Here is a 26380-nt window from a genome sequence, read left to right on the forward strand (position 1 = left end):
ACATATCAAACATGAGCGACCCGAAGCCCCTCACCGCTTTTCAGCAGACATACCACTGGCGGGTGAGCTCAGTCTCTAACCCCGGTCCCGGAGCTCTGGTCGTCTAGTAGCAATAGCTGACCCCGTACAGAACAAGAACTGCGGTCCTTGGGCGCATGAATGGGTCAAGAAGACTCTCCCTGGAGTCAAGGTCGAGCAAGGGGCGGAGAAGGCGGAGATTGTGGAGGTGACTACCGTCACTGGAGACTGTGACCTCGGACAGAGGAAGGGCAAGTAAGTTGACAGCTCCATAAGACTGTAGTGGGGAACAGCGAACTGACTAGGCAGACTTCTGACCATCTATGACTTCGAGGTGGTCCTCCAGTGGATCGGTACGACGTCTGAGGGAGAAGAAGCCAAGGGGAGCATCAAGATCACCGAGTTCAGCCATGAGGTCCTGGACGGATTATCGGAGTACTGCGTGAGCTCCACCGACTCCTGCGATGGACAGGCCCAGCTTATATCTGTAGTACGAGACCACCCTCAGTTCCACATCAACCAAAGACGCCCAGTCTCTCCTCGCCACCCTCCGCAAGGCCTTCCCAGCCGCCCTCACCCCCAAACTCAACACCTTCCGCCCCGAGCTCCTCGCGACGCACGGGAACCCCTCAGACGGCGCCTCCTCCCCTGCTTCTGCGTCAGGTACATCTACGCCTGCAGCGTACGCCCCTGCTCCACCTACGAAAGCTGCGGACGCAGCCAAGCCCGCTGCAGCTGCCGCTGCTCCCAAGGCTGCGGCTGGAGGATACTCTGGCTCGACGAGTACGGTGGAGGTCACGGCGCAATTGCAGGCGAGCGCAGAGGATATCTGGGGGCTGTTGACGGATGAGAAGAGGATCCCAATGTGGTCGAGGTCGAATGCTAAGGTGAGTCTATGGTGATGAGGGGTAAAGGGGAAGAAGCTGACTAGCAGATGGCGTTGAAACCCGAGGGAGAGTATGAGCTGTTTGGTGGTAACGTCCGTGGGAAGGTGCAGGCTGTGGAGCAGCCGACGAAGCTGGTTCAGACATGGCAGACAAGGAACGGGAAATGGCCGACAGGTCCGTCCTTCCTGTCGGACTGTGACCGGCCTGGCTGAAATTGCAGATCACTACGCTACACTGACGACCTCGCTTGCGCAGGGCTCAGACTCCACTACCGGTGCGTCAGCCTAGAATGCCTGGACTGGAGTCAGCGGTACGCTATGAGCTGACCTCTGTAGTTACTTTCTCGCTGGATGGCGTACCTACCGGACAGGAGGACGACCTGAAGCGAGCCATTGACCAATTCTACATCCAGGGGTGAGCTATTTGTCCCATGCCCCGCTGCAAAGGCCCAAGCTGACGTGCAGATTGAAACAAATGGGGTTAGTCCATTCCTCCACCTCCCGCACCCTCTCCTCCCGCCCGGCCCAGACCTACACCCCCAGCTCTGCGTCCAGACAACCCCGCCATAAGCCGCGCGACAAGTCAAAGTCGGCGTCCAAGTCTTCGCAGGAGTCGACGCTGCTAGGCGGTCTCTTGAGTCCGCAGGTACTGGGCGTAGGGGCCCTTCTGGGGCTCTCGGCAGTGTTTGTGGGCTTGGTGGTGTACTCTATTCCTGGAGCTGCGGCTGGTGCAGCTGGAGCAGGCGGCGGAGGAAGCCGGGGAATATGATCTGTTGAAGAGGGACAATGACTGATCATGCTTCGCAGGCTCGGTACGACCCTCTAGATCACCTCGAAAATTGCCAATGCTCCTCAAGAGAGGAAAGAAAATAATAGACATTGATCGAAGATGCATCTGCAATACCTTCATGGTACTGATACAGGGCACTACGGGAAGTGCCGTTATGAGGCGCGCTGAATGGGCGTTAGCATCCCGTCATCGAGGGGGCATACTGTCTTGGAGCCACAGCGATTTACGCTCACCCAGAGCAAGTTGACCGAGTACAACCTGCACAACCTGAGCCTGCGGTGTGACCATCGCACTGGTGGATCCATACTGTTCGTAGTAGCAGCTAGAAGAAGGAGACTCTATCACTGACAGCCAGATTAGCACCGAGCACGCGTGCGGATACTGTGGATAACGCACGCTAGACACTTGTTTCCGGGTGAGGGGCACTGATGTGGGTCCGAGCGCCGAGGGGACTACCAGGTAGGGGCTGGCATGGATTTCAGCTGCTTGGGGGCGATGGGTATGGGCGGGTATATATCGGGCGGCGTGCCATGAAGAAATCAGGCGCCTAATCGGGCGCTGAGCTCGCGAGGCTTGTGGCTGCCATCCACACTACGCGGCGCAGGGGACCCAAGCTGAAGGTGGGCCGCGTTGATTTCTGGGCAGCTTGGTCATAGCTTACGAGATAAGGAATGAGGATCGATTCAGAAATGAAATGAGAAGACCCTAAAATTTCCCACCCATGCTCGCATAGTGGCACAGACGTCATGATGAGTGCTGCTATTGCTCTGCTAGCTCGACAAGGGGGGACATACCAGTAGTTCTCATTGACTTGTGAGGGCTTGCCATGACGCGATTTATAGCCTCCCCAGAAAGAGACAAGATAGTAGACATGTTTCAGTATTCATCTTCTACATGCCTGTCAAGGGGTATATAGTGCTATATGCAGTGCAGTCCGTCAGGCGCTTTTGAGAGTATTAGAAAGACAAGGCAAGGGTACGATTCAGGGCTATCAGTCCGAAACCATAGAGAGCTGCGTTCACAACGAGGCGAATTCTGTCAGTGCGATGAGCACGATCTGAGCCTCGGGAGCCGCCATCGCGTACTGTCAATCAGCATGACTCTTCGGAGTAGGAGACAAGCACACTGACAGCAGGGTGAAGTGAGTTGCGCCAATAATGACAGAAGTACAGCACGCTTTGCTTCTCCTGAGGTGTCAACGGGCAGCCCTGGAACATGCGCTTCTGAAGTTGTCGAGTGAAAGCTTGGACCTCAATCAGCCAGATCTTGACGCCGTACGCGCCTTGCGTGGAGACTGATACGTCCATCAATTGGTTCAGGAGGTCGAGGCTGGTATGTGAGTTGGTCCTACTGGGTAACAAACAGGTCACGACTCAGGGGGAGTTGGTAAGACCACTTACTAGGTCTGCACCATCCCATAATTGGGGTTGAGGATGGGCGCACTCTTGAGTTGTTGTATTTGCATCTGTAGCTGCATCTTGGGCAGAGGAGAACCACCGCCCCTCATGTCCGGCGAAGAAAAGGGCGAGGAGCGGGTGACGAACATGCTGTCGATGCGCAGAGTCGGAGTCGGAGCTTGAGCTGACGTTTGCTGTAGCGATCGATCAGTGGCGGAGGCGGCAGGGACGGAGGCGTCGCAAGGTGAAGTAGGGGCTTGAATGGTGTGCAGAAAGTACTAGATCTGGTGTGTAATGTGAACGATAAGAAGTAAGAGGTCAGAGGTAAGATCAGAGACCAGGTAGAGGAAGGATGATCGATATATGACTATACGAGCGGAGGGGAGGGGATGCGTTTACGATCCAACAGCGTCGGTGCGCCCGATATTTGCCACCCCGTCATGCAGGCGGAGTAGGCAGAGGCGTCCGTCATGAAAAGATCTCGAAGGCCAGTCAGCCTCACGGGGCACAAGGCGAGCGAGAGTCGAAGAAGCGGAGCTTGGATCTTGTTGTAGAGTAGCTTAGGGTCGTAGTGAAACGTCATCGGAGTTTGAGCGTTCGCCAGGTGTTTGGCGGGGGTAGTGTATATCCGCGGTGGTGAAAGAGTGCTGTCGACTTGAATAGGTATCGTCCGAGGTGAGTAAGAAGCTGCGCTTCGCGATCGATCCGGAGAGGAATTGACGTTCAGGAAGTCAGTAGAATCCCTCTCTGGGATGAACGCGAAGGCAAAGAGACAAGTCAACCTGATTCAAAACACTCGGCGGAGTCGGAAAAGGCCTATCGTGCGATCTGTGAGCCATCACAACAGGAGCTTACTCGGCTAGCGCGCCGAAACGCCCTCGAAACTCCGCTGACATGAAAGGAGGTGGGATCTGGTCCGGGACGTGACGGTAATGCGAGGCGCTTTGTCGGCGAAAGGTGGTATGTGGCGGCATGAAGCGGCAAGGACGAGCATTTAAGGAGGCCACTCTGACGATGGACGTTGGAGATTCGTGTAGGGGCAGACGAGGATGGCTGGCACCGGCAGGTGGGCATCACTATCGGCCGGTGATCCAGCATCTGGACGAGTGAGCATCTTCATAATTTGCATGCCCATTACACCTCTCCCCATCTTTCTCATCGACACGTCCCTTCGCTGCGCCTAAGCATATCCTGATGATCTATATTTCCGTCCAACTTATGGGAATACCGCCGCTACGTGAAGCCCCCCTCCCCCTCAATGGGCCGAGATTAGGGCCTCCTGCGGCAACCCTCAAACAAGGACGTTTGGATTCTGGCGACTGAAGGATCGAGGGGGTGTCTCCTCTGCGTTGGAGCGATATGAGGGGACTAGAGTCGAAGTGATCCACTTTGGTCGCGTAGAGAAGAAGAGAGAAAGAGGGGTGCGAAAATTTCGGCCGAGGGTGTGCGGCGGGCGAGGAATGCTGAGCACGTGACCAAACACTCAATCAGTGAGTTGAAAGCTGTTGGAAGCTTCCCCAGGCGCTTCAACTGCGCTTACTGGGTTAGATGGGCATCGTTTCCAGGGCGAATATTATGTACATGTCATATATACACAAAGCATATAGGCTGAAGAACTAACGTATCGGCGACCCCTCAATATCCGCCGGTATACCGCTGCCCCACGGGCGTTACCGGACCCTGCTTGCCTCCCCGCTGACCACCGCCCGAGCCACCTCGACCGGAGCCGCCCCCACCTCCTCCCCCTCCTCCACCCCCTCTCCCTCTACTATCACCACCACCGCCGCCTCGCCCACCGCCTCCCCCGCCGCCTCCTCTGCCCTTACTCCCACTCCCACCCCCAGCCCCTCCTCCCCGCCCCCCTCGTCCACCCGCAATCCCATACCTACTCCCCCCATCCCCCTTATACTCCCTCCCATCCCTCCCCGCCTCCTTTCTCTCCCTCCTATCAAACGCATCATCCTCCCTTCCCCAATCCCGCACATTCCCACCCCCATTCCCACTCCCTCTCCAATCCGCCTCCCAGTCCGTCTCTTTCTCTCTCCCTCGGCCCTCGCCCACATTCTCCTGCCTCCTCCGCTTCTTCCGTGGTGACGCTGCATCCCCATCCTGACTGCCGCCATGACTCCCGCCCAGTGGGCTCGGGGCGAAGGTCCCGCCCGGCGCTGGAGACGTACGCGAGCCAGGCGCAGAGGCGTACCCCATAGCCCGGTCGGTAAGGGCTTTCGAAGCTCGATTCTTCCATTCTCCTCCACCGCTACCGCTTCCAGAGCGAGAGCCCAAGCCGGTCTCGAAGTTGGGGTTCGACGTATTGTGCGGATAAGGCGAGGGGGATTCGGGCCGAGCGGGTAATCCAGCGATATTGCCAAAGACTATCCCTTTCGCTTTGGTAGGCATGGACGCCGGTGCCGCGTGACCGGACATGAGGTGAGAGTGGCTGAATGAGGTGGGCCGGCTAGCGCTATCGGGTCCGCCACCACCGCGGGAAGGACCGGCTCTATCGCTAGGACGATGCTCCGAGTCCCAAGCGCGTCGACCGGGATTCGAGATGGGTGTTCCCCTCCCTCCTCCTCCGCCTCCTCCTCTGCTGAACCCGCGCCCACCTGCTCCTCCACGGCCGGATGATCCCGCCCGAGATCGACCGAGACTCGCAAAAGCATCCTCTTCGTCGCTGGACCCCAACTCCCGATCAAAGTCCGCAGCTCGCTGTTTCGCCTTCTCCCTTGACTTCTTGCCCGCGCCGAGCCCACCGAAGGCCGGCTTCACACCAGGTAGATCTGCGTCCCCATAGTCGTCGTCGAAGCGCTGATGGGTTGGCGCGTCCGTGTGCCTCGAGCTGCGGGAAGTGAAGGAGGCAAATGGCCCGGAGGAGGATATCTGCGCAGAGAAGGCCGAGGGAGTCGTCAGGCGAGCGAGGGAGCCGCGGCGGGATTGACAGTCCTATGAGGTCAGCTATCATATCATACCAGCACTTGAGGCTCACAGGGAACAGTCCGCTACTCACGTCTCCGAGATGGCCGACTCTGGCGCAATTGTAGCAGTACTCTGCGTGACTCTCCCCACCGACTGCTTCTTTTGCCCAGCCCGTCTCCGCCCGTTTCTCCGCTAGGATAGACTGCCGGGCGGCAGCGCTAAGGTAGACGTATACTCGCCAGAGAGATGGACAGGACTGCAGGTGTAAGCCGTAGCGAGACGCCATCGTTGATGAAGGCTTACATTATCCTTGTGATCCCTGTTTCCGCATCGCCCGCATCCCTGCCTCCTGGATCCCTTGGACTGAGGTGTCGGACAGTCCGCAATTCTGTGTCCCCGAAGACCGCACGAGAAGCAGGTGACGCCGTATGGGCAGTCTCGGCGTTCGTGCGTGTCCATCTCGCCGCAGGTCGTGCACTGCCAGGTCAGCAATCGCGCATGGTAGTATGCATGTATTGATAAGCTTACAATGATGTGAGGGCAGTCCCGGGGCTTATGACCTGGTTTCTTGCAGTTGGTGCAGATTTTGCTTTGGTCGGCGGTAGCGAGGAAGGTGGCTTCTTCTCCTACTGGCTCTTCGACCGCGTCTGGGTCAAAGTAGCGCGTTGTGCCCTGAGTGTCAACTGCGTCGCTCGAAAAAAAAAGCGAGAGAGGTGGCTCACCTTAGCGACATTGGAGTCAAAGACAAACAGTCCCTCCATCGACTGCTTTGACGCCTCATGCTGCAGCTCTTCCTCCTCTGCAGCTGCTTCCGCGCCTTGCGGCAAGACCTCGTCGATTTGGACATGCGACGGGAGGAGCAGACCGACTTCTGCCTCCGTCTCTGCACCGGTGGCAGATTTGGCGACCACTGACGAGCGAAGCTTCGACGGGCCGGGTAGATCGGCGGAGGTAGGGATCATCGAGCTCGAGAAGAGGCCTGGAGGGTTGAAGTGATCGTCCGCACCAGGCTTGGAACTCTCACCGGCCGAGGATGGCTGCAATGACTTCTCCTCGACGATAATGTCCGCGTTGGGTCGGTCATTCACGCTGTCCGGGGGAGGTGGCGACGGGCTGGCCTCGGCGTGCCCATACGCCATAGACCGCCTCATCGGTTTGAAGCTCGATGGAGTATAGACATTATCGTCCGCCCTCTTCGCCGGGGTAGCCACCGCAGCAGTCCGAGCGCGCTTGGCTGACGGTGGTGGTGGCGGTCCGAGCGCACTTCCTCCCTCATTCAGCCGCTCCTCCTCATCCTCCATCTCCGTCAAATCAATGACGCCGTTCCCGCTCCCACTCCCGGATGGCTCATTCATTGCTCTCTCTTCCGCCTCCCTTCTCTTCCGCTCAGCCTTCTGCTTGTTGGTCCATTTCGCCTTCTTCTTGCCTGTGGAGCTGGCCGAGGTAGGGGTAGTGAGGCCGCTACTGGTGTTGACCGAGGTCGCGGCTGACGCCGATTTAGGCGGGCGTGGCGGTTTGACCTTCTTCTTGGGCGCCGGTGTCGTTTTGGGCGACGTTGCCGAGCCTGATCCCGGCTTGCTCTTCTTTGTGCGGGACATGGTACCCAGCTGTACTCTATATCTAAGCTAGGCAAGCCACTGTGAATGATCGCAACAACACCCCGCCTCTGCATCACCACAGAAATCTTGATTGCATGTTTCAGCTTACGTCATTCTGCGCCACCCAGCCAATTTTGATGCCGTGATACGAAAATCGCTGGTCCGTGCGTCCTCAAGTTGGTCGAGTCAAAAGTTGGCTCGGCTGGCTCAGCACGCTAAGCTGTCAACTCGGCCTCCTTATACCTTTGTACCCCAGCGTGACTCGTATACAGAGCTCATCCTTTGCCAGCTCGACTCAATAGACTCGTAAAATAGCGCAGACTAGGAGCTCTGGTACGCATAAAAGCGGACTTCATCGCCCTCGGTGACTCCGCCTGCAACAATCGGAACAGCTTGATCACCGAACCTTCTCGCTACCTCACATATATCCAGCAAGATGCCTTACAAGCCCCACGACCGTGAGTCAGCTGACACGCAACGCATTTCTGGGGCATGCAGCTGACCTGTAGCCTCCTCCCCCATCCAAATCCCGACGTCCGAGCTCAACGTCCTCGAGTACTGGAACGAGATTGATGCGTTCAAGACCTCGCAGAAGTTGTCCGAGGGCAAGCCCGAGTTCTCCTTCTTCGATGGGCCGCCCTTTGCGACCGGAAAGCCTCATTATGGTCATCTTCTAGCCGGTACTATAAAGGTGAGCCTTTCCTACCGGTTCCATCTGTTCAGCAAAGCTGATCAACCAGGACGTCGTGACCCGCCATGCTCACGCGACCGGACACCACGTCGAGCGTCGCTTCGGCTGGGACACGCACGGTCTCCCAGTCGAACACGAGATTGACAAACAACTTGGGATTACCGGCAAGGCCGACGTCCTGGCCATGGGTATCGACAAGTACAATGCGGCGTGCCGGGAAATTGTCATGCGATACTCGGGCGAATGGCAGTACACTGTCGAGCGGATGGGGCGGTGGATCGACTTTGATACCGGCTACAAGACACTCGATCCGTCGTACATGGAGTCGGTCTGGTGGGTGTTTGGCCAGCTGTGGGAAAAGGGGCAAGTGTATAGGGGGTTGAAGGTTATGCCGTACTCGACGGGGTGCACCACACCGCTGAGTAACTTTGAGGCTGGAGAGGACTACAGAGATGTCAGAGATCCGGCCGGTACGTCCGTCTTCCGCAGTACTCTGGGACAAGCTAATCGATAGTCACCGTGTCCTTCCCCCTTGCCGATGACCCAAACACCTCTCTCCTCGCGTGGACGACCACCCCCTACACCCTCCCCTCCAACCTCGCCCTCTGTGTTAACCCCGACTTCACCTACATCAAAGTCCACGATGTCGAGCGGAACACCAACTTTATCCTTCTCGAGAAGCTCCTCGGGACAGTCTACAAGGACTACGTTCCGGCTGGTGCCGCTGCCGCCACTGGAAAGAAGGCGGACGCCAAGAAGAAGAAGGATGACAAGGAGGAGGAGCCAAAGTTCAAGATTGTCGGAAGCTTCCAGGGGAAGGATATGGTCGGGTGGAGATATGTGCCGATGTTTGACTACTTTACCGAGCAGGTGAGCTCGATCGCCCGCACGCAAGTGGTTGGGACTGAGCTAATGTCCCAGTATGAGGACCGAGCCTTCCGCGTTCTCGCCGACGGCTACGTTACCGACAGCTCAGGTACCGGTATCGTCCACCAGGCTCCCTCGTTCGGAGAGGACGATCACCGTATCTGTGTTGCACATGGGATCGTCCGGGACGACGAGATCCCGCCATGTCCAATCGACGAGTCTGGGAAGTTCACGTCCGAGGTGCCAGAATATCAGGGCCGATACGTCAAGGTGAGCTATCTTCCACGCGTTGATCGTATGCATGTAGCTGACACCTTGGAGGAAGCGGACAAGGACATCATGAAGCACCTCAAGGAGAAGAACCGTCTCATCACCCAGGGCGACATCACCCATTCCTACCCCTTCTGCTGGCGGTCCGGTACGCCGCTCCTCTACCGTGCCATCCCCTGTTGGTTCGTCCGCGTCGCCAACATGTCGGACAAGCTTGTCGCGCTCAACGAAAAGACCCGCTGGGTACCCGCCGCGGTGGGCGAGAACCGGTTTGGGAATTGGTTGAAGAATGCGAGGGACTGGAATATCTCGAGAAATCGGTACTGGGGGACACCGATGCCTCTTTGGGCGAGCGAGGATATGAAGGAGGTGAGCTTGCCACCACTCGACGGAGAGGGTTCAAGCTGACAGCATTAGGTCGTTTGCGTCAGCTCGGTCGCGCAGCTCGAGGAGTTGTCGGGTCTGACCGGGATCAAGGACCTCCACCGGGAGAGCATTGACCAGATCACTATCCCATCCAAGCAGGGCAAGGGGGACTTGAAGCGTATTGAAGAGGTGTTTGACTGCTGGTTCGAGTCTGGCAGGTGAGCTATTGCATCCTCGGTCAGGATTGAGAAGGATCAAGCTGACTCTGCAGCATGCCTTACGCCCAGTCCCACTACCCCTTCGAGAACGAGGCCCGGTTCAAGAAGTCTTTCCCCGCCGACTTTGTCTCTGAGGGTATTGACCAAACCCGAGGATGGTTCTACACACTCCTCGTGCTCGGTGCTCACCTCTTCGACAAGGCACCATGGAAGAATCTCATCGTCACTGGTCTTGTTCTCGCTGCGTAAGCTGACCAAAGCTCTTGAATATTGAGCGCCAGCTGATCAATCAGGGACGGCAAGAAGATGTCCAAAAAGCTCAAAAACTATCCCGACCCAATGGAGATCGTCTCCAAATTCGGCGCCGACTGCGTCCGGCTCTTCCTCGTCAACTCTCCCGTCGTCCGCGGTGACAACCTCCGATTCAGAGAAGAAGGCGTCCGCGAAATTCTCACCTCGGTCATCCTCAAATGGATCAACTCGCTCAATTTCTACCTGGGCCAGGTGGAGCTGTACGAGCAAGCATCGGGCAAGAAATTCGTCTATGATCCCGAGGCGGCCAAGAGCCAGAACGTGATGGATCGGTGGATTTTGGCGAGTTGTCAGACGCTCATTCAGCATGTGGACCAGGAGATGTCGGGTGAGTTTGACCACACGATTCCGGGGACAAGCTGACCAAGATAGCGTACCGACTATACACTGTCATCCCGAAGCTGCTCGACCTTATTGCGGACCTGACCAACTGGTACATCCGCTTCAACCGGACCCGGCTCAAGGGTTCGGGAGGGGAGGAAGACACATTGTCTGCCCTCAACACGCTCTACGAAGCGCTCTTCACTCTCTGTCTTACCATGGTAAGCTAAGCTCTGCCGGTTTGGTCAAGAGATCTCAGCTGATTGTCAGTCTTCCTTCACCCCCTACACTTCCGAGATGGTCTACCAGTCTCTCCGCGCTTCGTCACCTGCACCAAAGGAAGGCGAGGATGTCCGCTCGGTCCATTTCTTGCCGTTCCCCGCCATGCGGAAAGAATACTACGACCCCGTCATTGAGCGTCAGGTCAAGCGGATGCGGGCTGTCATTGAGCTTGGGCGTGTCATCCGGGACCGCAAGACCCTCCGAACCAAGGTCCGCTACAAGAGGCGCACAATTGTGTAGGTCTGAGCTGATATCCCAGATGCCCCTCAAAGAGCTCATCATCTTCCACCACGACCAGGAATACCTCGACGACGTCCGGTCCCTCGACTCGTACATCACCGCCGAGCTCAACGTGGTCTCCATCACCTACACCTCGGACGAGTCCGCCGTGGGCATCAAGTACCGCGCCTCGGCCGACTACTCTGTCCTCGGCCGGAAACTCCGCAAAGACATCGGCAAGGTCCGGACCGGTATCCCCGCACTCGACTCGTCGGCGTGCAAAGCCTTCCTCGCGGACAAGCGCGTCCAAGTCAACGGTGTCGAGCTCGTGGACGGCGACCTCTTCATTGCTCGCTACGTCGAGCAGTCGGAGGAGGACAAGAAGGCGTTCGAGAGCGATACCGACGGGGACGTCATTGTTCTCTTGGATATCCGGATGTACGCCGAGCTCGAGGGCCAGAGCCTCATCCGGTCGCTCACTGCCCGAGTCAACAAGCTGAGGAAGGAGGCGGGGCTCAAGCCGGTGGACAAGGTCGATGTGGTGTACGAGTTTGATGAGGGAGAGGAGGACGCGCTGAGGGGGGCGATCCCGGGGAACGAGGAGATGCTCGAGAAGGCGATTGGGACGGTGCCTGTCCCAGCTTCGCAGAGCAATGGGGGCGGCAAGCTGTTGGGGACGGAGAAGAGGGTCAAGGAGGCAGAGTCGGGCGGGAAGGAGGAGAAGTATACTTTGAGTCTGTTTGGGAGGGATTAGATGGAGTGGATGGAGGTAGAGTGCTATAAGCAGAGCAGGATATCTGGCAGTGTGTTGCCATGGATCTCAGTGTGTAGGGTTCTTTCAGATCTTGCTGGTCTCTTCTCACTTCTGACGTTCGAGCTTCTAATGGGCTAATTGCACTCATGGGCCTAGGACATGCATCTCCTCCTAGCTCGCTTGAGCCCTTACCAGCTTCCTTCCAAAGGCCAATTACGCGACGAAGCCAACAAGTGTAGTACTGTCTCGTCCGCCTTCAGATATTCACACCCCCTCCTCCCCATCTCAATCCCCAACGAACTCCCCTCTCACCCCCTGTCATAGTCCACCCTCGTATCCTCTCCGCGCAACACCGGTACCCCAGATCCACACGCCAGACAGGTAGGTGTCTGGGAGCTGGGATACCAGTTGACGATATCCTGAAGCCCACTCCTACCCCTGAACAGCTCCTGCACCGCCGAGCTCAAGCCGCGACAAATCCTCTCCTGTTCCTCCTCCGGCAAGAAGAGGCAAGCCTCGTCCGTCGGATCGAACCCGAGGAGAGGCCCCTGAAAGCCGGGGATGTCATACTCGGTGTACGAGATCCGATCCTTGTATGCGCATGGTGTGAACCGGTTCGTCGAGCAATAGATGTCGATCTTTGCTACATCACGACGCGCGCCTTGGATCTCCTGCCGATGGTCCGCGATGGCGGTCACCTGCTCGAGTAGGGAAGTGATGATGGGTGCCCAGTCCGCGGTGGGAGGCGCATCCGAGACCCACCGGATAGGGGTGCCAAAGCAGGAAGGAAGGTGTGCGACCGCGGCGGGAAAGTGGACGACCCGGGTATAAGTGGAGGGAGTGGACGAGTTGGACGCAAAGGTCATAGCGGGGATATTGAGGGGTGCTTCGAGACTCCGTACGCAGAGATTGCGGAGGTTTCCGGTATTTACGAATCTGGCAAAGTTGTCGCCGCATTGGTTGGTATCCCGGATGAACATCATCTCCATCTGCTTGGAGAGATCGTAGTGCGCCCAAGCCGCATTCTCCCGTCCGTAGATGGAGCTGATGCTCAGGCTTTCCAGCTTGGGGAAGATCTTGCCAAGACCGCCCAGCTTGTTCCCTACCACCAGAGCAGCCATCAGGGCCTTGATCTCCCTCTCGCACGCCCGGACAAGGACGTCGTCCGTGTCTATCCCTTCCTCCAGCTCGGGATCCACCATCCTGTACCGATTCCATATGGCGCCGCCGGTGTGGAGAAGATTCCAGTAAGACGGGTCCTGACCCTTGGCGCTGTACTCGATGCGAAGGGTCTTGGTGGTCGCGAGGCACGCGCGGAAGGGGGCTTGAGCGGCTTTGGAGATGAGGAAGGGGAAGTTCTCGGTTACGATATGGGTGAAGAGTAGAGGTTTGCAGATATGGTACCATAGCTATGTATGTCGTCAGCGAGTTTCTTTCTACTCTTTCTTCGCAGATGGAAGCGCTCACTTTAGATACCTGGGCCGCGCGGATGAGAGCGCCATTACGAAGGGCATTGCGTGGGGGACAAGACAAGGTCTCGGGGTACTCCTTGACAAACGGCAGGATCTGCGCCCAGACCTCGTCAGGGAGCTCAGGTAAGTTGCTGGACATCTCAGGGTCGGCTGGAGCTGGCGGAGATGTATGTAGAGACAGCTTATGATAGACTGGCACTGCAAGCCCCCTGGGCCCTTGCCGCTATATAAGCTTTTGAGGAATGTGGATCACCCGGGCCGCCAAGGCACAGCCCATGTTCCGCGTTTCTCATCTCGTCTCGCTGCGCCCTGGATGCGGTGAGACTGATCGCTCGCTTGATGTGTGGTGGACGCCTACATGATATCGTATGGGCTCTACAGCTGGTGCACAGTACTTGAGAGGATGCACAAGGCGACAAAAATAGCAAAGGCAGCCAGGATCCGTGGATTGGCGCGAATGTGGCGCCAGAGCTGAGTGTGGCACTCTGGCGTATTCGCCACCCGAGACCCAGAGATGGCCAGCTGCAACCAGCTCATCATCTTGTAGAGTGTCAAAACACTTTCGCCTCACGCTCTAGCATATTCTACAGCGATATTCAGAGCCTATCCTTTGACCCACCAGCCAAATGAGCGTTTCGAGGTAAAGGATGATTGGTGCGCCGCAAGGGTCGGCGAGGCCATATTCACAGCACTGTATTTGTTCGGCCGTGTATCGACTGTCCCACGCCCGCTCCCTCCTTCGTTCCTTCGTCAGTGAAGTATTTGCCTCCCGAAGGGGATTGGGGCCTGACAACAGCTACCCGGGGCGCGCGGTTGCCCACATCGCCTGCCCACGTTGATAAGAGGCCGGCACACGAGCTCTAGTATTGAGAGGAAACTCTAGCACATTCTAAACCGAGGGTCACGATTCGGCCTTTTATAGTCGCGACCCAGCTGGCGTTTCAAGCTCTCAAGGGATGAGCGATGCGCCAGTAGACCCGGCCAGCCATATATGCAGAGCCCCTCCCTTCCCCCTCGCCACTTCCATACATCGTCTTTCGCCACTCACCCCACGATCATCAAAGTTGCTTTTGTTTGTCACTACCTCACTTGCTTGACTTTGCAGCACCAGAATTCAATATATATCTACCTACGTGACCCAACTTTCTCGGATTCCAATGACGACCCGGGCCGCATCAGCGCATCCCCTCACTACTCTACCAAATGACCTGCGCTTCATGGTCCTCGACCAACTGTCGCAACCCGTCTTTTCGCATGGCGTGCCCGGATTTGGGACGACAGGCAGGATGAGCCTCAGTCGTGCTTTTCCTGCGGTTAGATGCTCAGCTTGTCATGGCCCTTTCGGCTGCAGCTGATCAGCAGGCCTTTTCCGCGCAAGTCATCAAACACGAGAGCGTTTACCCAGACACTGCGATTCTCTCGATCGCTGGTCTCACCATTCCTCCCGACTTCGCCGGTGGGACTGACATCACATGCGATGAAGAAGCAGCGAACGGATACGAAGTAACGTCAGATGTCAGTAATATGCGTCTGCGACGCGGAGAAGCTGTAGTCTGTGACGCTGACTATCAGGACCCCGCCGGAAATGCTCGCAATCCCCACCCGCACTCAGGTTTGTGGAATCCGCTCGCTTCGGGCGAGGTGCATACCGTCCTCATACCTGCGGGTGCATCCGACCAAAGCTTCGTACGATGTTGTCCTTTCCGCCATGCGTCACATCAGTGACATGGGCTACACTGTCGATCGGTACCTACCGGACGAAGAACTGAGGGCGAGCACCGGCCCTATCGACAGCCTACAATTCGGAGACCATGGTCAGTACGTGGAAGACTTGAAGGCTATCCTCTACCCGCTCGCATTGAAACCAAACTCGGCCGGGAAGTTCCCCATCCTTGAGATCCGTGCATCCAATCCGGCCGGACTCTGGAGCAGCAACTCCGCTGTCCCCCCGAACATGGTGCTGGAAAGTAGCATCGCCGCGAACGGCCAACCATTCGGGGAGCCTTTATTCTCGGGGATTCCGCAGGAAAGGCCCAGCCTGCAGCACAGCTACTTCTGGGATGTCAAGGATGCGAGCATCGATGGGGACTCGGAAGAGCAGAACATGGTCCGAGCCTTTTCCCAATACTGTCAGAGGCGATACCAAGATATGCGTTGGTTTGACGAAGACTCGAAGACGATTGTCTATCTATACGTCAGTCAGGATGGCCTCGAAAGCAGCCCCGAAAGCGGCCCCGAAAGCACCAGTCCAGCAGGCTCTCCGGGCTCGTCCGAGAACTCGGGGCCGCACGTCAGATCAGCCGAAGACTCTATTCCCCCGGGAACTGAGTCCAAGATTCCGACCACCATGAGAACTGATGCCGACCTAGCCGCGATTTTGCCGGATTTACAGTTCTGGGCGAGCTCACACAAACCGAAACGTCCAAATCAAGTTCTATCGTTTGAGCATGGGACAGAGCCGGAGAAGGAATATCAGATCAGAGGGGACCAAAAGACCTCGTCGTTGACGAACCCAGAGGGTGAGGCGGATCAGTGAAGAGCGATGGAGAGGTGGTATCACAGGAACAGTATTGTCTCTTCTGAACGATCGGGCTGGTGTCATGTATTTTGGGTACTTCTGTTTAGGCAAAGAACCGAGCAACTGCCGAGGTGATGCGCCGTGCTCACTGTTCCAAAGCGCCTGATCAGACTGGACAGCGAAAGTAATATCAGTGGCGCGAAGAAAATAGAATGACACCGAGCTGCGTATTGTCGCAATGTCCCGATGGCAATGCTCTCAGTGTTAGGTGAGTGGTCGAATCGTTACATACAATGATAGACGTTAAGTGACGCTATGTGCCGTCCTGCCTCCGCCCGACAAAATACACGCCCTACGGCTTCTTTCATCCTTGGTGGTACATCCTCATCTTCTCACATCTTTCCTACCCAGAATCAGCATCAGTCTCAACCCGATTGGGAGTCGCAACGCGACTACTCACTCGAGCATCACCCTAGCCTCATTGACCTTCCCCGCTATGTATGGCGATCCTCCTCGATCTGGGTGATTTGCGAGCATGAGGCGGCGATGTGCGTCTTTCAGCTTGTTGCTGGTGATTGGATCCCTATGATGGATCAGCGGAAGCTCCTAGGCCTTCAAGACGTGATCGCAAAGCAAGAGTCTTAATCCACGCCAGTCCAAGGGGCCAGCATCATCGCCCGTTGAGAGCAATGGGTCCCTCCTCGCCATATTCATATCTCCTCCCATCCGCTCCAGCAGCGTAGCAGCTCGATCGAGGTCGGCCGACCACCCTGTTCCCCTCTCCGCTCCCTCCGGTACACTGCCGAGACTTGTGGATCTCTCCTTAGACACAGCTGAACCGACCTTAACCCAAGAACCGCCATCGCCTCTGCCTTGTCCATCTTCGCCTTGAATCCGCCCTTGACGAATTGCTCCGCCGCTCCCTTTCCACCACGGAGTAGCTGATAGGCTACCCTTCCCGCGAGACCTGCGCCGAGGATACCGAGACCGAGTGATAGTGATGCCATGTTGCTTGCTGTATGCTCTCGAAAGTGATTGCAGATGCTGCGTGCTGCAAGCATCTCGGGCGGCAAAAGACCGGTGACGCATCGAGATACGCACGGATCAGCGCGTCAAGATCTGCCACTCTTGCGCAAACTCCGATAATCCCGCCTGCCGCGAAGAAACTGCCACATTCGCCACCCGCTGGCCTTGGTCGAGTGCGCACGGAAGCAGACTCGCCAGCCAGAGTTGTGCACAAAATCTGGCCTTATTGGTTGACTCTAGCTACACCTATACTCGCCCTCTCCCCCGACACTCACCCGACAAATCAGCAACGATGGCTCCCCAGAAGAGGTCCAAGGGCGCAAAGGCGTCAGAGAACATCAACTCCAAGCTCCAGTTGGTCGTCAAGTCCGGCAAGGTGGGTTACCCATTCGACAATGGATTGGCAAGGGGATAGGGAAGCGGATGGGAGGGAGAGGAAGAACAGCTGGGATGGTGGGGAGGGCCATGGTGCACCAGAGCGGCCAGCGTGGAGCTTGGAGACGGCGCGCGAAGGATGTGATCACGGAATTGCCTTGAAGGAGGAAGAAGATACGGTCAGGGCGAGGGATGGTCAATGGGGAGGAATAGCAGGGGGACTTCATGTCGTCTGGATGCTGACTGTTCGCAGTTCTCGCTCGGCTACAAGCAGGCATTGAAGCAGCTCCGTTCCGGCCGCTGTAAGCTATCTTCCGGCCTCTCCTGTTGATATGAGCTGATTCCTTTAGCCAAGCTCATCCTTATCTCCAAGAACACTCCCCCCCTCCGCAAATCCGAGATCGAGTACTACGCCATGCTGTGAGCTATTCTGCTTGATTGCACGAAACTGCGCTTCGCTAGTCTCTTTTAGGACGTTACGCTGACCCTTCAGCTCAAAGACATCGGTGCACCACTACGACGGCTCGAACGTCGACCTCGGAACCGCCGCTGGAAAGCTGTACCGCGTGGGTGTGATGTCCATCCAGGACGCCGGGGACTCTGACCTTGTGAGTTGTTGTGAGCCCATTTCCGCGGCGGAGCAAAAGCTGACTTGTTTAGCTGCAATCCGAGACTGCTTAGAATGCATTGTACCGCTATGCTATCCGGGTTTCTGCAGATACTATTGTGTGCGCTGGGGAGAGGACACAGAGAGCGGGGTCGACCTTGTCATACGGCTCTGCTAACTGACTGTACATGTATCTGACATCTAGCTCGAATTCCACATTCATGTCCCGCGATGTACGATACGCATGATCCGCACCGGAACAGAAACGTCCAGCCCCGAATCCCAAAATGTCGGCTGCTCGGGATCTAGCGGAGGCAGCTCGATATCGACTACTTCAAGACCCGATTCGCCTAGCCGGAATCAGCATACTTTCGAGACGGTGTACCTGGGCAAGGATCAGGAAATGGGAGAGAGCATGGGGAGGAAAGGGGAAGAAGGAAGAGAGGATGTGTGGGAGACGTACTGCAGCACTGGGTGAAAAGGGAGAGCGTCTGGGCATTGCGGACTGTAGCCGCTATGATAGCTTGTCGGGGAATCGTGGAGGTCGTCGGGGAAGAAAGAAGAGTCGAGAGGGTGCAGACGAGAGGAGGGATGAGATCGGGGTCGTATATCTGCCAGAGGGATCAGCGGAGCTTCGACCCGAAAGTGCGGGGAGAGGGGGATGTACCACGTCGGCGGCAATGATGGTGTCTGGTGGATTGGTGAGGATGCTGTCCCATATGTCCGGCCGCTCGCTTAGTCCTCGCGCAGCATCCATCCAGTCTAGGCTTTCCACCCGTATCTGGCCGTCCAATTTATCTGCTCGGTAAGCGGGTCGGCCTGCACCTGCACAGCAGCGAAGGTGATGAGACCTACTGAGCGCGACATTATGCCTCAGTCGGTCCAATGGCGGTACACCTCCACCCAACACCTCGCCCAGATCTGTCGCTGTCACCTCATGCCCCTGTTGTACCAGCAAGCAGGATAGAAAGCCTGTGCCTGCGCCGAGCTCCAGTATTCTGCCTCTGCTTCTGCCACTGCTCGAAATGGTTCCCATCAGAGTGGTTATATCGAGTTGGGCACGATTGCGTAGGATGTGATGTCCCAATTGAAGGGCGGCAGCCCTGAACGGTCAGCTTCGTCTTTTGGTCAGAAGTGAATAAAAAGCCAGCAGACTTGCCATGTTCGCAGACCCGTCGTACCCCCTTGCAAGACAGTCTGCTCCTCCAGCAGCGTAATGTACGGCTCCTGGACATCCTCCTCTCCGTTACTGCTCTCATATGAGCTTCCCTCACGAGAAGATGACAGCGGAGATGGTAGCCGGTAAACGAAGGTGCGGTGGGACTGTTGAGGACTATCTACCCGCTCAGCCTCTTTCACGCTCGCAATTGCCGGTAGACTCACTCGGCCATACTCCCGAGCGGTATATCGGCGATCATCAGCCCGGCCAAGAGCTCATAGAACCGTTCATCGATCTCCAGATCCTACATCTTCAGCCTGATATCTACCTAGGCGGGACCCGAGCATACTTACCAGATCGTCCGCTTCTCCCTCGAGATCCCTCAGTCCACTTTCAAGCTCTCTCAGCATAGACCGCCAAAACAGCCTGCGATAACCATCTTCTGGCTGAGGGAAACGGCGCTCGTCCAGAAGAAGCCGGGCGAGATGGGCTTGTCCGGCCGAAGAAGCCAGGGTTGGGGGAGGGGGAAGGCGCAGAAGACGAGCAGGGACGAGGGCGAAGTATTGATCACGTATGGTCGAGATGGCTTCTTCTAGGCTGTAGGAAGGCATTTTAGACGCTGGTCAGGTCAGGTAGACGCTCAAGCTGTCTCTAAGGACTACACAGCCTGATGAGAGGTGATAGTCAGGGCTGATCGGGCCGCAGGCTTGAGGCGGGAAATCTTCTCTGCCGTAAGCTCAAATCCAACTCCTCATTCCTCATCTGGACGGCCCGTGCGATCACGATAGCCGTGCGATGCCTTGGCTTTGTCTCGGCTTAGGGCGCCATCTGCTGCAGCTTGAGCGATCCCGTCCCGATCCGTCCCCACCCGACCCAGCTATCCACCGCACTCACGGTCGACGTGTGACGGACATCTTCCTCGACCCACCTTTGTTCACAGTTCTATAGCCTGCCGTTTCTGCACGAGATCGCGTACGCACAAAGTCGTGCGCAGAATTCGGAAGGCCTCGCCTCTGACGCTTCCGTCTTGATCAAAATCCCCTTATGCTGATACTCGAACACGTCAGAGACCAGTATCACCTTGATTTTGTCCTAAACATCGTCACCTCAGTCCGTCTCAAATCATCCCCTGCCTACCTCAGATCACTGCAGCTCACAGTTTCCTCCAGCAGCCAGCTTCATGTCCGACCGTTACAAGCACACTGATGCCCGCCGGACAAGTCGGGATCTTACCACACTGCCCACCTACGCTGCTGTCCGTACAGGCTCCCCCGAAGGGCACTCCCGCCGCTCTTCTACCGCGACGTCCGCTTCCGAGCCCGAATGCGCCCTACACGATTCCCGGCGGAACAGTGTCCTCAAGCCTGGCCTTACCTTCCGTGGAACCACATTGTGTATCGACCACGCTCGAAGGCGGACTGAAACCCTTTTGACGCTGGAGGACTTGCCGGATCTACAGACGGCCCTGGGGACGCTTGCGAACCATACGGGCTGGACAGCGCTGCAGAGGGTCTCAATCGTCACTGCTGCGGAGACGCTGAGTGCGCAGACGCTGGGTGAGCAGACGGCGGATATGATGGATCGGTTTGAGGCGACGACGGCACAAGCGCCTGGGCTGAGGGATGATGTGGATGGAACTGTGTTTAGGGGACTTGGAGGCTGTGAGACGGGCGTACCCTGGCAAGTTCAGTGTGGTCTGTCATACGTGAGATCACGATTCATCGGGAAAGGTGTAGGTGTTGTGTCTAGATCATGCATTGTCGTCAAATCCAAAAAGCAGCTCATATCATCCTGCAAACGCCTCTTCCTCGAGTATGCCGATAAGGGCGAGCCGAGCTATACCACCCTCCTCGGCTACGGTGCCTCCTTCTTCCTACTGGTCAACCCCAGCCCGGCGGACAGGCTCGCGTTCGGTCGCGCGGAAACTGCGTCGATCATTGAGGCGGGAGATGCGCTCAGCAGTGTACTGGACGACCTGATTTCGCTCTCTACTGGCGCATTCCTGGGCGGTCAGCAGGAGGCTTGGCGGAAGGTAGTTGACGGTCAAGGCCTTGGGTCGGAGATAAGCAACGAGATGGAAAGGGCGCGGCGTACCATCTCATCGCTTGCTACGCAACGGACGGTCGTACCTAAAGTCTGCCAGCGGGTAGAATACGGGCCTCTCTCCAACGATCTACAGCCGTTTTTCGGCTATCAAGGGGACACAGCGGCCGGCTGCAAACCGGAATATTGCATTCATACGGACGCATTCCAACGCGAAGGGTCACCGGCGATCATGGGCGGCCACACCAGGTGGTACGCTTCCTACTCTGGGGTCACCAACTACGGGGAGACCAATCTCGCGGTTCGCGATATGGTCGAGGCCATCATCGTGATGTATTGGTTTCGGCGACATGCGCTAGGCAAGGCGGAATCGGCGGGTATCACACATTCCGCCTTTGATGTCGACATCTACCTCCCTCCAATCTTCCTCGGGCCGGCTGTAGTGAACACCTTCCAAGAGTATCTCAAACTCGGTCTCACTTCCGCAACCCGTCTGATCCGTCTCTCTCGGCCAAGGGAGATAATTGGCGGTTCAAGTCTTTGGCAGATGCTCCTCGTTGTGATGCGTGCGGATCGAGTATCTAGGTGAGCTTCTGTCTTCAAGGCTTTGAGCGAGTTGTGGCTGATCCCAACAGCCGTGGTCCCATCCTCTACGGGCCAATAAATCTCGGCAAGGAGGTCAGACATGATGGAGCAATCAAGGGGAATGCCAGAAGCAAAGCAGGACACTATCTCCGAATGCACATAGTACATCTCGTCCCGGATCCAGAGCCCTGAGCGCTCGTACTAAATATAATGCCATATCCCCTTCGTACCCCCTGTTCCCCTCCTCATCCCCCTTGATTCCCCTCCTCATCCCCCTTGATTCCCCTCCATAACGCCCCCTCGATAGCCTTCATCTACTCCCTCCAGCTCCTTCCAGCAATTTTCCAACCCGTCGCCTTCCCCCTTTCCCCATTCGTATCTCCACTTAGTGCATCCCCATCGCTCTCCTCTCCTTTAACGCGGCCTCCTTCTCATTCGCCGCCTGACGCATCAGCTACTACCCTCAACCACACAGCTACGGAAGCATGACGCTAGCTCACCTGCGAGATAGTCAAGTACGCCTTGGTAGGACTAGGCAACAGATCCTCAGGCCCCAATGTCCCGATTGTCCCTCCCCGCTCGATACTGAGGTGGGTCGCACGCGAGATGATCCCCCCGAGCTCTTTTTCGTTTTGCTCATTGTAGTCGAACAAGCTGCGAGCGAGGGTCAAGAACTGAACATCAGCTCCGAGCTCTTCTATGATCCGCCAAAGCCCTCCTCCGCTGCACGCCATCCCGCCTATCCCTTCTCCCATCTCATTCCGACTCCCAGCTTTTGGCCTTCTCATTCACAATAAAAGGAAGACTCACCCGATCCGTCTTGACAAATTTCGGCACACTATCCGTCGCCATCAACCTAAAGATATACCCCTGTATCCGCTCATACAGCTTGACCATCGTCTGCAGCTGACTCGCATGCAGCGCGTTCCCGACAATAGGATCGATATGCCCCTTGATGCCCGCGTCCTTGTCGGAGGTGACTTGAGTCATGTACGAGATGAGCTCGCCCCGGAGGCCGTGGTCGATGTTGAGCTCGCATGGGGAGGCGGGGGCTAGGTAGGCTGGAAGTCAGCGCGGCCGAGCGGAGCGGGGTGAGGCCAGGCGAAGGATTGTAGGTAGGGGGACGGATAGACTTGGTAGAAGAGGTCAAGAACAAGGATAAGAAGGACAACAGACCCAGACTCACTATTGTAGATGACAAAAGCCATAGCGATCAAATCCCCCTGATGCTTATCCATAGCTGCATGTCCCTGCGCCTTCTGCGCCTTTCCCTTCCCATCCCCCCCTCCCGTTCCAGGCGCAGCCACCGCCGAACTCGTCGTACTAAACCTCCTCTTGAAATCCTGAACATCCAACCAAAAGCTCAGATTCTCCTCGCAAAAGTTGGACCTCAGGAACTCGCGGAACAGACTCCGGAGTGCCGGTTCGTCCAATATCTGCTTGAGTCTGGCGGTGTGCGAGTCTTTCGAGTGGTCCCGCTCCCTGTCTAGTCCAGCGTGCGGGGTTGTGACAGAGTCGGATATGGACGCCCGGGGGTCTTCCGACTCGTGTGTCGATGCGTGGGAAGGACGGACGGAGGGGGATGGGACGGGCGGAACGCGGGATTCCGAGCCGACCGAAGTAAGGTTGGGTTTGGAGGAGTTGGGCGTGCCAGAGGTGGTATTCGTTCCAGGGGCGTTCCAGCGTCCGGCGAGCATGCCTTCGGGGGTGAACTTGTAGATGGCCTTTTCCGTTGCGCGGAACTCGCCCTCGGTCTGATGTATCAGCTTGGTCCACTCTTCCATCAGAGCTCTGGAGCGTTGAGCTCACCATGATAGCTCCAGTCCCACCTCCTGCCCCTCCCCCTCTTACACTCGCAATGACATTCCCCTCCTTGACCCTCCCCTTATCGCTGACCAGCGCAATCAACCCATACCGCACAAACTGGGCCGCCATCTCGCTCGCCTCGTCCATGCCCACCGCGGTCGTAAAGTCCAACAACCACAGCATGGCATTATTCGCCGTAAAGTGGAACTCCTCCCTCTTATCCGCCCCAATCATCTTCCTGACCGGTACGCCCAATCCCCGATCCAGCTCCTCTCCACCCCCGCTCTTTTCCGACGGCTTCGAGTACCATCTCTGCAGATACTGCTGCGCCAACTCCTCCTCGGACACTTTCGCGACGTTGGGCTCTTTGCCGGCGAACCGCCGGAAGAGGACCTCGAGGACGCTCCGCGTGACCATGATTTCGTCGTCGCCTAGTCGGCGCTCGAGGTGCAGGAGCTTCATCGCGATAGGCTGGGACGCAAAGATGTTGAGGAGGTGGTCCCCCGAGATTCCATTCTTGGTGATGAACCGCTCGAGGATATGGAGACCCTTGGCGGTGATCATGTAGATGCCCCGGTCCTTGAAGGAGGTGGCGAGCAGGTCAGTCGCGTTCTCGATGAGGTGGGATTCGAGGAAATGCTGGCAAATCCCCTTGGCCATGTCGCGCGTCATGGAGAAGGTCGTGGTGGTTGTGGTAGTGATAATGCGGGAGGGGTCTTTAGGGTCGGCGGACCGGTTGGATTGGGAGAACTTGAGGGATGCGAGATTGCTGCAGGCTTCGTCCCTGGATGTCAGCAGAGTTCATGCAGGGGACCAGCAGCGGATAGGCGCAGAACCCATAGTCCCCATAGCGCCAGCTCAAAGGACTCACGTAGTGAAGCTATTCGGATACGTCTTGAAGAAATTCCGATGCTGCTCGAGCTTGAGCGAGACGACCAGCGTCGCGAAAAGGTCGTGCGTGTCCTGTAGATCAGCACTGCCCTCCTCACCTTGGCTATTAGTCTAGACGGCAAAGACTTACCTTGACAAAAGGCCGACCCCGCCGGGTCGTCTTCATCATATGACTCTGGGACATGGACGAGTTGGACATTGTACGTCCGAGTCGGGGTTGTGGTGGAGGAAGTGGAGGGGGTTGTAGGATGTACGATGACAAGAGGTCAAAGCGCCGTTGATGTGACCTGAGACGAAAGCGAGGGGTGGGAGGACAAAAGGCGAGTGCGAGTTATGTACTCCAACGCGGAAGGATGACGGGGTTTGTTCGGTTCGCGTCGTCGTTGTCAGAGCTGATGCAGTAGATCTGTAGTCGAAGGACGTGTAGCCCTTGAATAGGGGTTGAGCGGTGGACGAAAGATATGTGTATGATCGAATGGATTGTCGAAAGGGAAGCAAAGGATCCTTTTCGCCTTGTGGTGGATCCGAGCGCACGGCGCCGAGTGGGCGGTAGGTTGAGGATAGTTGGGGGATGGGGAGAGGAAGGGAGGTGAAGAAGGGATGAAACGGCCTCCTGCTGGGGAGGAGGTGTGTGCGTGAGGATCGAGTAGCGGGAGGTATGCTTTGGTAGAGCTATAGGATGAGCTGAGCTTCGAGGGTCGTTCGCTGGGGTCTGGCTCCACCTAAGAATGAAAACGAGGCTGGGTGTGTCGGAGGAGGGAGAAGGAACAGGGAGGAGGAGGGAGTGGCGAAAGGACCTTTTTGTGCGAGTGGCAGGTGGCAGGGAGGGGTCCAAGCGGAAATGGGGAGATGAAACACCACAGAGCTCGAATAGAGTTACTCACAGTCGGTTCTTGCTGCCTCCTGATTCCTCCTTGGCTTAAGAGGTGTACGAAGACCTGCTCCTATTGCATGGGTAGATGTCGAGCTAAACGATCAGCTGGTACAGCGCTTGGCGGGGCGGAGACTCACTGATCACTGAGACAGGCTCCTGTGACGCGTGACGAGGCCGAGGAAGGCGCACGTGCGGGTGACGGGCGGGCTCTGTGCGATGATTTCGCGTCGGTCTGAACTATGAATCTGTCCAGCTGTATCTCGAGCTAGGACGTCTGATGGATGATTGACTGCAGCTGCATGCCCCTCTTCTCCTTCAGTTGACATCTTTGCTTGTGAAGGGCTGGCGGACAAAAGGCGCCTCTCGGAGGTTAATCTAAAGCTTAAAATGTTTCAGAATTCTCCGTTACGGCATAGGGCAGGGATGTTGCCGAGTTCGGCTACCGACGAGCAGCGCACATTCCTCTGGTCCTGTGGTCGAGCGAAGACTGTACATAAGAGCAGGCGCCGTGTTACGCGCTTCCGAGCACTATAGCAGTGTCATGCAGATTACAATACAGCAGATATATGATAAAAGCTCTATGATCTACGATCATCCCACACTAACCCTCCATCATCCGCCTCCGCCTCCCCCGTTCTCGTTCCCGCCCCAACTCCTACAGCCCCACTTCCAAACGCAGCCCCTCTCCATCCCCCTACGCCCTCATACTCCTCATCTACCTCCCCATCCGCATCCATCTCATCATCAATCTCCCCTTCCGCATCCGCATCCATGTCCGCATCTCCCTCCGCGTCCGCATCTGTACTCGCGCCCCTCTCTGACCCTCTCGCGCTCACCCGCCCATCCGCCCCTGGACCCACGATGACCAGATCCAGATCGATCTCCCCCTCCGCGTCCTCCTCATCCCCCATCGTGAAATCCCCGGTAGGTGTTGTGGAAACGACCGATGGCGCCCTGCTACTCCCCCTGGCACTGGTACCGAGCTTGCTCTTCCCTTTCGCTTTCGGTTTCGCCTTGGCTTTCCCCTTCTTCCCCTTACTCTCCTTTGTCTGACTGTTCCGGTTGGCCGTGGACTGGTTGGGTAGACCCGGACTCGCCTCGTGCGGCGGTGATCCGGGTGTG

General features: G+C 57.0%; 11 protein-coding genes across 11 annotated transcripts; 5 read left to right on the forward strand and 6 right to left on the reverse strand.

Moving 5' to 3' along the window:
• Positions 1-11: 11 nt before the first annotated feature.
• MKK02DRAFT_39831 (activator of Hsp90 ATPase) lies at positions 12-1673 on the forward strand (the record flags this gene model as incomplete). The annotated part of the gene is made up of 8 exons (XM_053090798.1): positions 12-62; positions 131-273; positions 328-460; positions 510-905; positions 953-1079; positions 1126-1179; positions 1241-1319; positions 1370-1673. The coding sequence occupies 8 exons, from the start codon at positions 12-14 to the stop codon at positions 1671-1673; spliced, it is 1287 nt and encodes a 428-aa protein (XP_052949300.1).
• Positions 1674-2712: 1039 nt separating this feature from the next.
• On the reverse strand, positions 2713-3240 carry MKK02DRAFT_39832 (uncharacterized protein; the record flags this gene model as incomplete). Its single annotated transcript, XM_053090799.1, has 3 exons — positions 2713-2778; positions 2825-3023; positions 3095-3240. The coding sequence occupies 3 exons, from the start codon at positions 3238-3240 to the stop codon at positions 2713-2715; spliced, it is 411 nt and encodes a 136-aa protein (XP_052949301.1).
• A 1486-nt stretch (positions 3241-4726) lies between these two features.
• MKK02DRAFT_29566 (uncharacterized protein) lies at positions 4727-7602 on the reverse strand (the record flags this gene model as incomplete). The annotated part of the gene is made up of 5 exons (XM_053087855.1): positions 4727-6031; positions 6096-6260; positions 6308-6481; positions 6533-6676; positions 6727-7602. 5 exons carry the CDS (start codon positions 7600-7602, stop codon positions 4727-4729), a joined length of 2664 nt encoding a protein of 887 aa, XP_052949302.1.
• Positions 7603-8038: 436 nt separating this feature from the next.
• Positions 8039-11902, forward strand: MKK02DRAFT_39834 (isoleucine-tRNA ligase; the record flags this gene model as incomplete). The annotated part of the gene is made up of 12 exons (XM_053090800.1): positions 8039-8060; positions 8112-8293; positions 8343-8763; positions 8808-9163; positions 9215-9430; positions 9482-9799; positions 9848-10014; positions 10068-10259; positions 10308-10654; positions 10699-10868; positions 10918-11139; positions 11189-11902. 12 exons carry the CDS (start codon positions 8039-8041, stop codon positions 11900-11902), a joined length of 3327 nt encoding a protein of 1108 aa, XP_052949303.1.
• A 308-nt stretch (positions 11903-12210) lies between these two features.
• On the reverse strand, positions 12211-13513 carry MKK02DRAFT_39835 (uncharacterized protein; the record flags this gene model as incomplete). The annotated part of the gene is made up of 2 exons (XM_053090801.1): positions 12211-13311; positions 13370-13513. 2 exons carry the CDS (start codon positions 13511-13513, stop codon positions 12211-12213), a joined length of 1245 nt encoding a protein of 414 aa, XP_052949304.1.
• A 1569-nt stretch (positions 13514-15082) lies between these two features.
• Positions 15083-15910, forward strand: MKK02DRAFT_39836 (uncharacterized protein; the record flags this gene model as incomplete). Its single annotated transcript, XM_053090802.1, has 1 exon — positions 15083-15910. One exon carries the CDS (start codon positions 15083-15085, stop codon positions 15908-15910), a length of 828 nt encoding a protein of 275 aa, XP_052949305.1.
• A 588-nt stretch (positions 15911-16498) lies between these two features.
• On the reverse strand, positions 16499-16899 carry MKK02DRAFT_39837 (uncharacterized protein; the record flags this gene model as incomplete). The annotated part of the gene is made up of 2 exons (XM_053090803.1): positions 16499-16700; positions 16736-16899. The coding sequence occupies 2 exons, from the start codon at positions 16897-16899 to the stop codon at positions 16499-16501; spliced, it is 366 nt and encodes a 121-aa protein (XP_052949306.1).
• A 311-nt stretch (positions 16900-17210) lies between these two features.
• MKK02DRAFT_39838 (putative 60S ribosomal protein l30-1) lies at positions 17211-17974 on the forward strand (the record flags this gene model as incomplete). The annotated part of the gene is made up of 5 exons (XM_053090804.1): positions 17211-17294; positions 17547-17595; positions 17644-17713; positions 17787-17901; positions 17954-17974. 5 exons carry the CDS (start codon positions 17211-17213, stop codon positions 17972-17974), a joined length of 339 nt encoding a protein of 112 aa, XP_052949307.1.
• Positions 17975-18119: 145 nt separating this feature from the next.
• MKK02DRAFT_39839 (uncharacterized protein) lies at positions 18120-19670 on the reverse strand (the record flags this gene model as incomplete). The annotated part of the gene is made up of 6 exons (XM_053090805.1): positions 18120-18250; positions 18364-18511; positions 18568-18698; positions 18756-19003; positions 19284-19363; positions 19413-19670. 6 exons carry the CDS (start codon positions 19668-19670, stop codon positions 18120-18122), a joined length of 996 nt encoding a protein of 331 aa, XP_052949308.1.
• Positions 19671-20239: 569 nt separating this feature from the next.
• MKK02DRAFT_29570 (uncharacterized protein) lies at positions 20240-21879 on the forward strand (the record flags this gene model as incomplete). Its single annotated transcript, XM_053087856.1, has 2 exons — positions 20240-21687; positions 21738-21879. 2 exons carry the CDS (start codon positions 20240-20242, stop codon positions 21877-21879), a joined length of 1590 nt encoding a protein of 529 aa, XP_052949309.1.
• A 193-nt stretch (positions 21880-22072) lies between these two features.
• MKK02DRAFT_19508 (regulator of G protein signaling domain-containing protein) lies at positions 22073-24583 on the reverse strand (the record flags this gene model as incomplete). The annotated part of the gene is made up of 7 exons (XM_053086103.1): positions 22073-22129; positions 22188-22361; positions 22498-22748; positions 22874-23441; positions 23497-24277; positions 24365-24456; positions 24515-24583. 7 exons carry the CDS (start codon positions 24581-24583, stop codon positions 22073-22075), a joined length of 1992 nt encoding a protein of 663 aa, XP_052949310.1.
• Between the last annotated feature and the right edge of the window lie 1797 nt (positions 24584-26380).

The sequence above is a fragment of the Dioszegia hungarica genome, assembly GCF_025882075.1.
Source record: "Dioszegia hungarica strain PDD-24b-2 chromosome Unknown MKK02contig_2, whole genome shotgun sequence".
NCBI lineage: Eukaryota > Fungi > Basidiomycota > Tremellomycetes > Tremellales > Bulleribasidiaceae > Dioszegia > Dioszegia hungarica.